A 13,171-nucleotide genomic window follows, 5' to 3' on the forward strand; every position below is an offset into this window, starting at 1 on the left:
CCATTTGCAGCAACGTGGATAGACCTCAGATTGTCATACTGAGTGAAGTCAGTCAGAGAAAGTATTCTTTTTCTCTTTTTTTCTGGCCTCATCATGCAGAAGTATATGGGATCTTACTTCCCTTACCAGACATTGAACCATGTCCTGTGAAACAATGCAGTCTTTTGAAAAAAAACTGAAGTGTGATCAGTAGCAAGAAAAAAAATTCAAAACGTTTCTTATTTTGGCATCTAGCCATAAGAAAAGAGGTTGCTAAGGCAACTCATCACTGGCTAACCTAGAATGGATTTAAGGCCGTTCTGTAAAATAGCTCGGGGTCCAACATAAATCAATAAGTCAAGAAGCGTAGTGATCACACATTGGAGGAAAATCTATGTCCAAGATTTTCTCTACCTAGGTAATGCCCTGACCATTGTTTCAGCAGCTCTTCCAAAGAGATTCCTGAGCTCTGGACTTCTTTCTGTTAGCTCAGGGGACTATAAGCTCCCAGACCCAACTGGGAAAACACACAATATTTGAATAGAGAAGATGATGACTGAGCAGAAGCTAGACAGAGATTGAGAAGAAAGTTCTGGGTTGACTCAAAAATGACAATAGGACAATAATTTTCTAAAGAGTGGATTAATAAATTTCCCTGAAGTGGAAAGAAAAGAATTTTGGAAATACGGACATGCAAAGGGAAACTAAGATCAGAATTTTCAGGACACTAAATGTGAGTCACAGAGTGTGACTTTACCTGTATGTAATTGGGAAGCATCAATGTGTTTCCCAAGAGGAAGAAGAGAGGAATAATTGAAAAAGCATTTTAGCAAATTAACCTGATGTAAGTACATAAACTGGATTGGAAAGTATTCAGAATAGAGACAGGAGAATAGTTGAGAAGGTGTGGCAGTTGCTTAAGCACCTAAGTGATAAGTATATGAAATAAGGAGGGGCAGCTAGAAATGTCTTGGTTCTCTTTACTACATTTCACAGCAACAGAATTTCAGAGAAGGAGCTAATTCTAGAAACTGAGAACCAAATTCAGAGAGATTTAGTGATGCTGAAATGTTTCAACCAATAAATTAGAAAATGAGATACTGAACTAACTTCCATGGTGAAAGGATGAAGGAAGGAGTTTGCATTAGTCTACATGACACCATCCATTCCCAAGATAGAGATTGTTTCAAGATATCTGTACAGCACTTAAGTCAATAAAAATATGACCATGATTTCTCTCACTTTCTTCAAAGATAATGTTCATCCTTTATACCTGAAAAGCCTGGGCAAGACTTTCACAATAAATAGTCAATTAGGCCACATGTTCTCTAATTCCTGTAAGAACCAGGATGTGCTAAGTCGCTTCAGTTGTGTCCAACTCTGTGCAACCCTATGGACTATAGCCCATCATGCTCCTCTGTCCATGGGGTTCCTCAGGTAAGAATACTGGAATGGACTGCCACGCCCTCCTCCAGGGGATCTTCCTGACCCAGGGTTCAAACCCCTGTCTCTTTTGTCTCCTGCATTGGCAGGCAGGTTCTTTACCACCAGCGCCACCTGGGAAGCCCCAAAACGAGGACTTCTTGACAAGACGTACAGGTTAGTTTTCAAGGAAGCAGACTTTGAGATGGAGGTTTGCCAAAGCAAGTTCACTTGGGAGTGCTTTCATTGAGAACCTGAAGTGATGGTTCGGTCACTAGGTTGTGTCTGACTCTTGTGACCCCATGGACTGTAGCCGACCAGGCTCCTTTGGCCATGGGATATTTCCCAGCAAGAATGATGCAGTGGGTTGCCATTTCCTTCTCCAAGGGATCTTCCTGACCCAGAAACTGAACTGGGGTCTCCTGTATTGCAGGCAAATTCTTTACCAACTAAGCTACAAGGGAAGCTAAGAGCCAGGATAGCTAAAACAAATATAATATTTACTGTGTATGATTTACAGGTTTTAATTTAAATATTACATGAGAAAGTGAAACTCTTAAAATAGGGGAATCTGTTGGTTAAAAAGAATATTTCAGATGAAACACTTTAAATGCTAGAAAAGCCTGTGAGGAAACAACTGGGTTTTATCTTGCTGATATATGTACTGATTTTACAAAGATTAAATTAGAAACTCTTTTTAAAACAAGGTAACTAGTATAAAATGTAAAGCAGCAGAGAATGATGAGAAAGATTGGTTATGTCGACGATATTGATAAGTTATTTTAGGGCGTGATATCTACTATAAATACACTATGCTTCTAGTTAACACTAAAATCACTGATCAAAAGGTGTATTTCTATATCAAAATCAATTAAGAGCTTGGATTCAAACATAAGGCTTCCGGTCCAGGAAGGTACAAAGAAGAAACACTTAAGGCAAATATATACAACAATTCACTAATCAAATTTGCAATGCTCTTTCATGCTCCTAAGATGAAAGAATTTCAAAGAACACTCTTCACTAATCCTCTCCTCCACCCTCCACAATTTCCTCTGATCAGAACTAATACACATGTTAATATTCATGTCAGTTAGGGAACACACATTTGCAGTGCATTCTTCTAAGTCAGAAGGGTTAAGTGATCTCCAGTGAACATTGCCAGACTGATAGATGAGAGATACTTCCTCTAGAGTGACAACATTGGTAAAATTTGTAGGTATATCTCATAAATAATGAAAAAAATGAATTTATGTTTTGCTTATTGCCTGTAAGAAATTATCATGTTCAATACTGATTAAATAATCAATATTAATTTAAATCTGTAAAACAGAACACTTTACAGTTCATAAGTTTCTTTTTTCATATTCTTTACCTTAACAACCTATCATTTATCCACATTCTTATACATATAATTGCAGATAAAGGGAAGAAATGGAGCTCTACCAAGATGGAGAAATAACCAAGAAACACTAGTCACTCTAGGACAAAGTGTGTTTACTATAAAGAATACAAGCTACCTGGTAACCAGGGTCCCAGTGGGCTTTTCATTCATCTAAATAATGTTTTTGAGATAAGTACTAAGTGGTGAGCTCAATTATTTTTGAATCCACAGAGTCTTCAACATAAGCTGGAGCATATAAGTTGTTCAGAAAATATTTCTGCACAGACTTCTAGTATGTACTTACATGAATGACAAAAAGTCACATTTCTATATTACATTATTTTTTCTTATTAGTCATCATTATTATAAATTTTGTTCTATGGCATCAGAAAGCTTATCTTTATTTGAAAATAATGGACAGATACAAAATGACTGGAGAACAATTCATGATAAAAGTGAATTACAAAAAATGAGGTAACTATTTAGGAGAGAGTATCACTCATTCAACAAAAACTCTCACCATAGACTTAATTCAACTACCATGGTCAATTATTAGCTGGAATATTCATAAAACAACATCAATAAAAATGTATAACTTTTCAATTAAACAGCTGATATGCATCAGGTGCTACACTTTTTATACATTCTAAACAAGAGATTAGATACACTTCTTCAGTTATGTAGAACTGGGCTGCATCTATGACTTAACTGAAAATTTTGATGACTGAATACTGAGAAGTCTATATTTAACTTAAGCTACACTATTTTCAACATATAATTCATTTTTTATTATTTCAGAAAACATTTCTGAATACAGGATAACATTTGTATTCTTGGCACTATGTTAATTAATAGCCCCTTCTTCTTGTCTTTCTCTTCCTCTCATCCCCTCCTAAAACCCTATACATTTCAATAGCAATATCATATGGCTTTGAGGTTAACAGTGGTAGAATTAATACTAATATGGCAAAAAATCCATCTGTAAAAACTGGTCACCTGAGTAAAAAATTATTTTATTGTAATTTATTATATTTTTAAGAGTATAGTTAATCAAAATTTAAATATGGTGATATTTTTAAGATCAAACATGATCATTTGAAAAGAATAGAATAATAATGCCAGATATTCACAACTTCACTGAAATTATATTTCAATCAGATTTTAAAAGTTATCTATCTGAAGTAACATTACACAATTCAGCAAGACTGGAGCACCTTTTAATACATGCAATTAACTTTCTTGCTTCTTGGTTAATTTCATTAATTAAGAGTATAAATAGTGATTTTTAAATAAGATAAGTCCATAGTTTATACATGGCTCACCTTGAAGGTTTATAGACACTTTCTTAGAAGTTAATGGATAACCAACATTTCTAACTTTTATAGATTAAACATATCTGTGATATCATCAGGTTAATTTTTAAGTCAGTCATATTTATAAACTAAAATCAAACAATGGTAATAATCTTTCTGCAATTACTGTTTTCGTTTTATACTTCAATTCTGAAAGCAGCAGAAGAAATGATTTGGTAAAAATCAGGATAAATTCAAAGGCATGTAAACCATTTGATAAAATATTCCTTGAATATTCCCAAATCTAAGTACCATCATTAAGAATACTTCTGCTTCCATCAGCCATGGGCATCAACTTTGATTCTTTCCCACTTAATTTTCCCTCCTGTTCCTGTCTTCCATCCCTCTCTTTTACTCTCTCTCTTTTTTCTTCTTAAAAAAAAAAAAAATATATATATATATATATATCTATCTAACTCCTCTTTCTCTTCCTCTTCCATTACCCAACATTATGGGAAAGAGTTAAAAGTAAACTTCAGAAGTGAAAAGAAAACCATGGGCTTAATTTTATTTGTATGTTGGAAACGTCGAAAAAAAGTAACTTATTTCCATGTAAGCAACTTGCTGAGTCACTAACGGCTGATCATTGTTTGTAGGGAACAAGAGAAAAGGAGGGGGAAATAGAAAGTTTTAGTTGGCCAGATCTGGACTAAGACAGGGTCCTAGTAGTTGATAAAGGAGTGAGTAGGGTTGATTACCAATGGTGTTTGCTAATCCCAGGGAACTAACATCCATTTTCAATTTCCTAGTCAAGGACAGGCTAGGATTAAGAAAGGGTTTGAATATAGCAAATCCAAGAAGAAGGGTGTTAGAAACAAAGACCTGGGTCCAAAGCGAACAGTCAGGCAAGACCAAGAGAAGAGATTCAGAATGAAAGAGGACCTCACAGGACATCTATCAGAAATCTATGGCCAATAAATAAGTGTAGAAAGGTTCTGAGCAGGCATGCACACCTAAAAGTCAGGCTTTTACATACAAAGGGACTCTAAGGCCACAGTTGATCAAAATTGGAAAGCAATACACGTTGTTGTAGACTAAAACCCTCTGACCATAAAACAGTGATTTGAGTAATTCAATAACAAAACCCCTTATGATGTGAGAGTGATCAGTGTAGAACCTTTTCTCAGGGTAAATGTGTAATTGGTTATGGATCAATATGTAAGTTATTTCAAGAGGAAAACCTCTTGTTTTCTTTTTTATTTATTTTCGAAGTAGCAAGTCTCTTAAATCAGAATGGAGCAAATGCATTTGGAAAGTTGAGATGATTCTAAATAGCAAGATTCCTTACTGCATTAGTTATCTCAGCTGATCACTTATTTATGATGCCATAAAAACCCACATGCCTTCGATACTGATTGTTAGGTATTTTCAGAAAGGCAGCTAAAATCATTTTTCAAGGATTCTCATTTTGACAACTTTATTTTGAATTGAAAATCTACGATGATTCAATAACCGTTGTGTTGAGAGGGGTTTTTTGTTTTACTTTGTTTTCTTTTTTTCCCCCAATATTAGCAATGAATTCAGCTTTTGTGGTCAGTTGTAAACCCTATTCAGCTTATTGGAAATTACAGAAGTATAGCAGAACACGAAGATTAATAAATAAATAGCACTTTGAAAATTAAGACCCTGCAAATCTGTGATAATGTATTTTGGTGTTTGGTGGTTTTCCTAATCATTTTAGGATGAAACCCTGAAGGCAGGACTGAAAGAACATGTTGACCTAATCAAAGACCTTCTGAGACACTGGTGCAGGTAACAGAAGAACTTGTAGGCTAAATAAAAGCAAAACAAAATAAACTTATGTGATCACATAAGGCAGAAGAGATAAATTAAACCTCAAGAACAGAAAGGGGGATGAAGATATGCTTCTACATCTTCCAGAAGATAGTTTATTTAGAACTATGATGATAAGAACCCTCCAGGGTTTTTGAATATATGATAACTTACTATGGGTGTTATTTTGATACATCAATAAAATATGACTATCTCTTATTGATAAAAGACCACATGGGTCTTTGAAAATATTGTGAGGACATAAGAAGATAAAGAATTGAAACCAAACAAATTAGTAACTCTCTGAATGCAGAGATATAAGGAAGAGTCCCCAAGCTATAGTCAGTTATGACAACTTTAAAACTTGAATAGAAAAGTTTTTCATTCATGAACTATTATTTGACATTCACTAAGTGCTAATTAAATTCTTGTGTGAGGTTTAGGACTTAGAGAAAATGTCTGGTCCCAGGATATAAATGGCAAGAGTCCACTGTATTTTCTTGATGTGTACATATCAAAAGGAGTATAAGATGGCATAGACGTAATCTTTCTGCCTTTTTCTTTTATATCTCCAAATACCTTTGCCGATTCACTTCCCCCGTCCATTGCATGTAACTTTAGACAATTCTTTTCTCAAGTGAGAAAAGAAATAAGGACACTGGATCCAAATCTGTTGATGTTACCAGAATTACAACCTCATGCTTCCAGCCAGATGGAATAATATCTACTGGACTATCATATTTCTACAAATTTAGCAAAACTGCCTAAAGTCACACTAAAAACACACAAAGAGTAATTCTTTGTGGACAGAAAATTGAGATGAATTCACACCTGAAAAAAAAGAGTCAAAAACATTTTTAAAAACAGTAATAGCTATAAGGCCTTATTACCCCTAGAGTATACTTATGCTTTCTGTAATAAAGCACTAGTTGCTCTGGTGGGGCAGGGGGAGGGAAATGTCCAAAGAGCAGAGTTATATGTTATTTACAAAAAGCTAGCAGTAAAAGCTAAAAGCAGAATCTGTATTTTAGAAGTACTTACTATATGCAGCTCTAGGTAGTCACCCAGGCCAGAAGAACTGTCCACTCGCACCAATACAGCTTCTTTCTGAACAGTACTAAACCCTATGGCCAGTCTGTCTGCTCGTGTACTTGGCCGGTCATTAGGAGGCCACTTATACGTGATTTGTCCACCACCTTTGCTAAAGATATACGTTGTCCCAGCTGGAAAACAAAAACCAAAACCAATTAGTCCAAATATATCAGGGTACACTTTCCTATGTATTATTATGTTGACATATTAGTAAAGTATTAAATTTACAGCTTGGCAATCATAAATAAAATAAAAAGAACAGAAACCAAAAACCTATGGCAAAGTGAATAAGCAAATAATAGATTATAATCATACATGTTCAAGAAAAAGTTTTTTTTTTTTTAAATATCAAGGCAGCTTCATTTTTAATACACTCATTAAATCTACCAGCAGGTGTTTCAGAACAAACGAGAGATTACTGCTTTTCCACAGAGTTGGACAAGCATGCAATGTAATGGGGTTTTCTTTCTTTCTGCCAGTTAGAAAAAAATAATATAGTAGAAAACAATTGGTTGCTTCAAAAAGGAGCAGAAACATGTATTAACTTGTGTCTGAAACAAGAGCTGCGTGTAGGTGTGACAGGGTCACAGAGCACAGCAAAGCAAATTGCAAGCATGCTACAAATCGACTTTTATGAAGAGAGGGCCTGTTCACATATGACAGGTGATAACTAATGGATGAGCAGCCATAAGACCAATAGTCATGTCAAGAAAATACAGATAATAGATCCCATTCATAGATGTCAGGTCTTATATAACACACAATATCTAGTAGCTGTCAAACTATCCAGTGGCATAAAAAGATCCATTTTTTTCCAAAGCAAATGCTGGTCTTACAACAATGAGAATAATGGCATAGCCTCATTTGCTAAGTATTCAAATTTTACTTTACGATGGTGATATCAGTAAAGTATCCATCTTGCTTTAAAAAGAGCTTTGTTCAAACGCGTGTCCTAAACATCCAATGTGTTAAAGTCCTATCTCATTGTAGCACTGACATCCACCTCATTTAATGCAATAAAATTAATTCTTTGAGTCAGAAATTTTGGAAGAGACATGCAAAGATATACATAAAGGAGAATGAATCTTCCTCCATACTAAATGGGACCAGAGAAATATTTCTTTTATTATCCCAAGAATAGACTTTAAGGTACAATTTATAGAAAGGAGTGTAGCTTTCCAATAACAAAAGATGTTAGTATATATTTATTATGTACCTACTACCTGCCAATATGGTAAGGGAAGCAATAAGATTAAATATCAAAATTTGGTCTCAAAGTATCTTGAGTGTATGGAAATACAGCTTCTACCAAGAATAAGGGTTGTATTAAAAGTTGAGTATACAGCTGTATATTTTCAAGGTATCTACATATTGCTCAGTTGCTCAGTGGTGGACAACTCTACAATCCCAATGACTATAGCCTGCCAGGCTCCTCTGTCCATGGAATTTTCCAGGCAAGAATACTAGAGTCAGTTGCCATTTTCTTCTCCAAAACGGGACACACAGAACATACCCTTAACTGTGGGTTTGAGCTGTGGGCTCTGGGAAAACAACTATAACAGACAACCTATGAATGAATGTAAGTCTCTCAGTCATGTCTGACTCTTTGCAACCCACCAGGCTCCCCTGTCCATGAGATTCTTCAAGCAAGAACACTGGAGTGGGTAACCATGCCCTTCTCCAGAGGATTCCCAATCCAGGGTTCGCAGGTAGACTCTTTACCATCTGAGCCACCAGGGAAGCCCCAAAGCCCTGACGGGATATTAAGTCTTATTTTCTATGTGCATGCGCGCATGCGTGCTCAGTCATTTATGACCCCATGGATTGTAGCCTGCCAGGCTCCTCTGTCCAAGGAATTCTCCAGGCAAGAATACTGGATTGGGTTGCCATTTCCTCCTCCCGGGGATCTTCCCAACCAGGGACTGAACCCTGGTCTCCTGCACTGGCAGGCAGATTCTTTACCACTGTACCACCCGGGAAGCCCACATTAAATTTCTATGAACCAAAAATAAATAAATAAATTTCTATGAACCAAATTTACCAATTTAATGAAGTTAACTTAGTGTCACATTTATATACATTTAATTAAATAGGTGATGATATAATTTTTTTCCTCTTTTTATATTTTGGGGTCAATTACTCTTGGCATTCTGTCTGAAACTTTTCCATAGGTCCTTGAGAAACTCCAAAGAACCCTACAATATGCCTGATGTGCCTGATTGATTAAATAGGCCTTGGTGTGTAGACCTGACCCAAGAAACATATCAGGATAATACTGTATAAAAGAAATAAAACAAAATCTTGGTAAACTGCAGTGGTAGAGGGACTATTCATTTTCTTGAGTACTAATGTCTGAAAGCAGTTTCTCTGTCTCATGTGAGAACATGTAAGTTATGTCTGAAATGTACTAATCAGTGTGCAAATAAAGAGATACAGGAAGGATATACATATTTGTATATCAGAAATGCCAGAGCCTTCTAGGCCCATTTATGTTCTACATTATCAGAGGATTATTAATCACAATATTAACAAGCAAGCACAATTTTATAAATATTCATCTGCTTGGTAACTATTGCAAATGATTAAGTATTAAATGCTTCTGAATTTAAATGTAGACGTATGGCCTACATTGATAAAAACAGGACAAGAACATATAAAAGTAAAGGTTTCTTTAAAAAGAGAATGTGTTGGTGACCTCTGTGGTGGTACTTGATTGATTTTATGTTCCTCTTTTTAATTAACTTTGTCCTCTAATGACTATATATTGCAAATTAAAAATATTCAAGTAGAGATGTTACTTAACGATATAAAACAAATCTAAGGACTCAGATGTTTTCCAGAATCATCAGAGTAAGGGAGTCTGGCAAAGCAACAATATCATACATTATATGATCATTTTTAACATTAAAAACCACTTTCACAACAATTTTTTTCATTTTCTCTTTTTCTATATGGAAAGTAGGGCAAGCATTACCCCCACAACACATCTGAGAAAACAAGTTAATCCTTATGACTGAATTAACTAAGGTTGCAAACTTGGAAGAGCTAGTAGAAATCTAGTATCCAGATTCTACTCCTGTATTTTTTTTAACAGAAATGTTTCTATTACCATAACAAGACTGTCAAGAAAAAGTTAATTGGATATGTCAGTCTGAATTTATCAAGGCCAACTGCTATCATATTCGAATGTCTCATATCCATAAAGTGACATTTGCACCTCATGATCGTATACTGTCTTTTCACCTCACAATGCTTTTAAAGAAAGAAAAAAATAAATAACATGTAAATGTGAAATGACAGAACATTTAATGTATGTAGATTAACATTTAGTTTAGGGTACACTTCCCAAACTTGTGGAACTATGAAAGTTTCCAGTTGCTCAATTGCAGAACTTCAGGATAATAATTTAAAGGTTTATATTTTCAGTAAGATAAATGTCATAATACAAATATCATTACTCAAGATTTGATTTCATCTCATATTTCAAAATTTTCCAATAAGTGTTAAGCCTTGGCAACTAGCATGCCAGTAGCTACTCTGTCTTCCTTATAGTGACTTTCTAATTTATCAAGTTTTGCCAAAACCAAGCAGAAACAAGTATACTACCATGTGCCAAATGATGCAATTATTTCTAGTACCCTCTTTCCTCAGATATATCTGAAAATCAATCTGTCTCCTTTTTTTCTTCTATATGCACAATAGTGCATTGTAATGTACTCATCAGCACAATTCTATAATAAGCGAGAGACTCAGATGCCCAGCTTCCAACACAACTCTCTACACTTTCCTCTATAAACATCTTGATTTAAAACAACAAAACAAAACAAAAAACCCATTTTGCATCAAACTCTATGTTCTCAAGAATCTACGTTCTTAAAGTCCTCCTTCCATCAAGATAGAAAATTACAATATACTCTATTTTGGTGACCTTAAAAATATGAGAATACTTCCACAATAAAATATAGATGACTAATGTGTCAAAATCTACTTCATTTAACATGCATCTTTCTGAACCAAGGATATGAGGTATACTGTTGCAGAAGAGATCAGAAATTAAGAATGCAAGTTTTGGACTCAGACAGACCTGGGTGCGAATTCCAACTGTATCATTTACCAGTTACGGACACTGACTATGTTTTTATTCTCTTTCATTCTTGGGTTTCCTATCCTTGGGGATATTAACACTGCCTCATAGAGTTTCTGCCAGGAATGCATGAAAAATTGCACAGTAAAACCTGGGTCCAATTCCTGGCGTATGGTAAATACTCAATACACTTTAAAGAGAATGGATAATGTATGCATGCATGTGCTGTGCTGTGCTGTGGGTGTATGCTCAGTAGCCTCTGACTCTTTGCGACCCTTGGGACTGTAACCCGCCAGGCTCCTCTGTCCATGGGATTTTTCAGGCAAGAAAACTGGAGTAAGTTGCCATTTCCTTCTCCAGGGGAACTTCCTAACCCAGGGATCGACCTCGCTCCTCTGGTGTCTCTGCATTGCAGGCAGATTCTCTACCCACTAAGCTATCAGGGAAGCCCATGTGTGTAGTGAAGTGAAGTGAAGTCGCTCAGTTGTGTCTGACTCTTTGCAACCCCCATGGATTTCTTTGCGACAGTTCATGGAATTCTCCAGGCCAGAATACTGGAGTGGGTAGCTGTACCCTTCTCCAGGGGATCTTCCCATCATAGGGACTGAACACAGGTCTCCACATTGCAGACAGATGCTTTACCATCTGAGCCACTAGGGAAGATAATGTATGCTGACAATTTAAAATAACCAACATTGAAACATTGTTGGTTTAAGAGTCTTTAGAAATGTTTGATCCATTTCAAAATTGTGTCAAACCAAATGCCTTTTAAGAAATGGCTTTCCTACATCCCGGTTTTTATTACACTTTTCAGTATTTTATTCCTTAGATTAGCACTTTTGTCACATAAACCCATTCCATTATTATTTACATTCACTAATAGTTGACAAAGGGAATGATATTAAATTGCATCATTTTCATGAGAAAAAGAATATTAGTTCATTGCCGTAAAACATCTAGCATGGTAAGATTTATAACATGACACAAAAATTCACTTTGTTAAATAAAGGGGGAAGCTACGCAAGATGAACTGCCATTTAGCTACATTTTTAAAAATTTTATTTTATAGGAACATGTTTTACTCTATTATATAAGTAAATTCAATGCACAGCAACAGTACATCTTAATCACACAGAGAAGAACTTGGAGGAATGTGGTACCTTTCTTATTTATGCATGTTTCTATATGGCAAGCACTAGCACATCAGTGCCATGACTAATAATGGATTTATTGAAAATTAATCCTGACATCCATCACATCACTAAATGTATAGGTGACTCAAACTTAAAGTGGTTTTCAGCAATCCTCACATTTAAGCTATAGAGTAAGTCTATATTCAGTTCATTTCAGTCACTCAGTCGTGTCCGACTCTTTGCAACCTCATCAATCGCAGCACGCCAGGCCTCCCTGTCCATCACCAACTCCCGGAGTTCACTCAGACTCACGTCCATCGAGTCAGTGATGCCATCCAGCCATCTCATCCTCTGTCGTCCCCTTCTCCTGCCTTCAATCTTTCCCAGCATCATGGTCTTTTCAAATGAGTCAGCTCTTCACATAAGGTGGCCAAAGTATTGGAGTTTCAGCTATATTACTCACTCCAAATTCATTAGCAAAGCTGGCTTCACCAGATACAAATTTAGCAGTGTCAACATACTTTACACTGCAATAAGCATCTGTAAAAATTATACACGGGCTCTTCTAATGTTTTAACTGTCTGTGATGTTATAATAAATGTATTTTTAGATTTTTACTTAATATCTATTTACATAAAGGGGTCTCTCCCCTCCTTTTTCTTTCCAACCATCTCTACGTTAGCCTAATTTCTCCAAGTGCTAATACACTCCCTCCAACAGGTTGAACCTTTCTGAAGAAGAAAACCAATCAGCATGGACAGTTCTGCTTGAGTATTGGTTGCCTTGGATCCTTGGAACATGAGCAATAATATAATTAACTTCAGAATAGATTAGCTTCTAACTCATAACATAAGTATATGAATAAAATGTCCTTTTCTGAAAGCCTATAATTCTGTCAATGTCATCATGTAACCAAAATATTCAGGCCATTATGATTCTATTAAATGTAACAGGG

The 13,171-nt window shown here is 35.6% G+C and overlaps 1 protein-coding gene across 30 annotated transcripts in view; it reads right to left on the reverse strand.

Annotated features, from left to right (window-relative positions):
* Positions 1-13,171, reverse strand: part of NRXN1 (neurexin 1) — a 1,214,076-nt gene that overhangs the window by 345,957 nt on the left and 854,948 nt on the right. For all 30 annotated transcript variants that reach the window (XM_027555248.1, XM_027555233.1, XM_027555254.1 and 27 more), the window contains one exon: positions 6,949-7,130. In XM_027555248.1, the coding sequence (XP_027411049.1) occupies positions 6,949-7,130 (182 nt within the window). The remainder of the gene's footprint in view (positions 1-6,948; positions 7,131-13,171) is intronic.

The sequence above is a fragment of the Bos indicus x Bos taurus genome, chromosome 11 (genome assembly GCF_003369695.1).
Source record: "Bos indicus x Bos taurus breed Angus x Brahman F1 hybrid chromosome 11, Bos_hybrid_MaternalHap_v2.0, whole genome shotgun sequence".
Taxonomy (NCBI): Eukaryota; Metazoa; Chordata; class Mammalia; order Artiodactyla; family Bovidae; genus Bos; species Bos indicus x Bos taurus.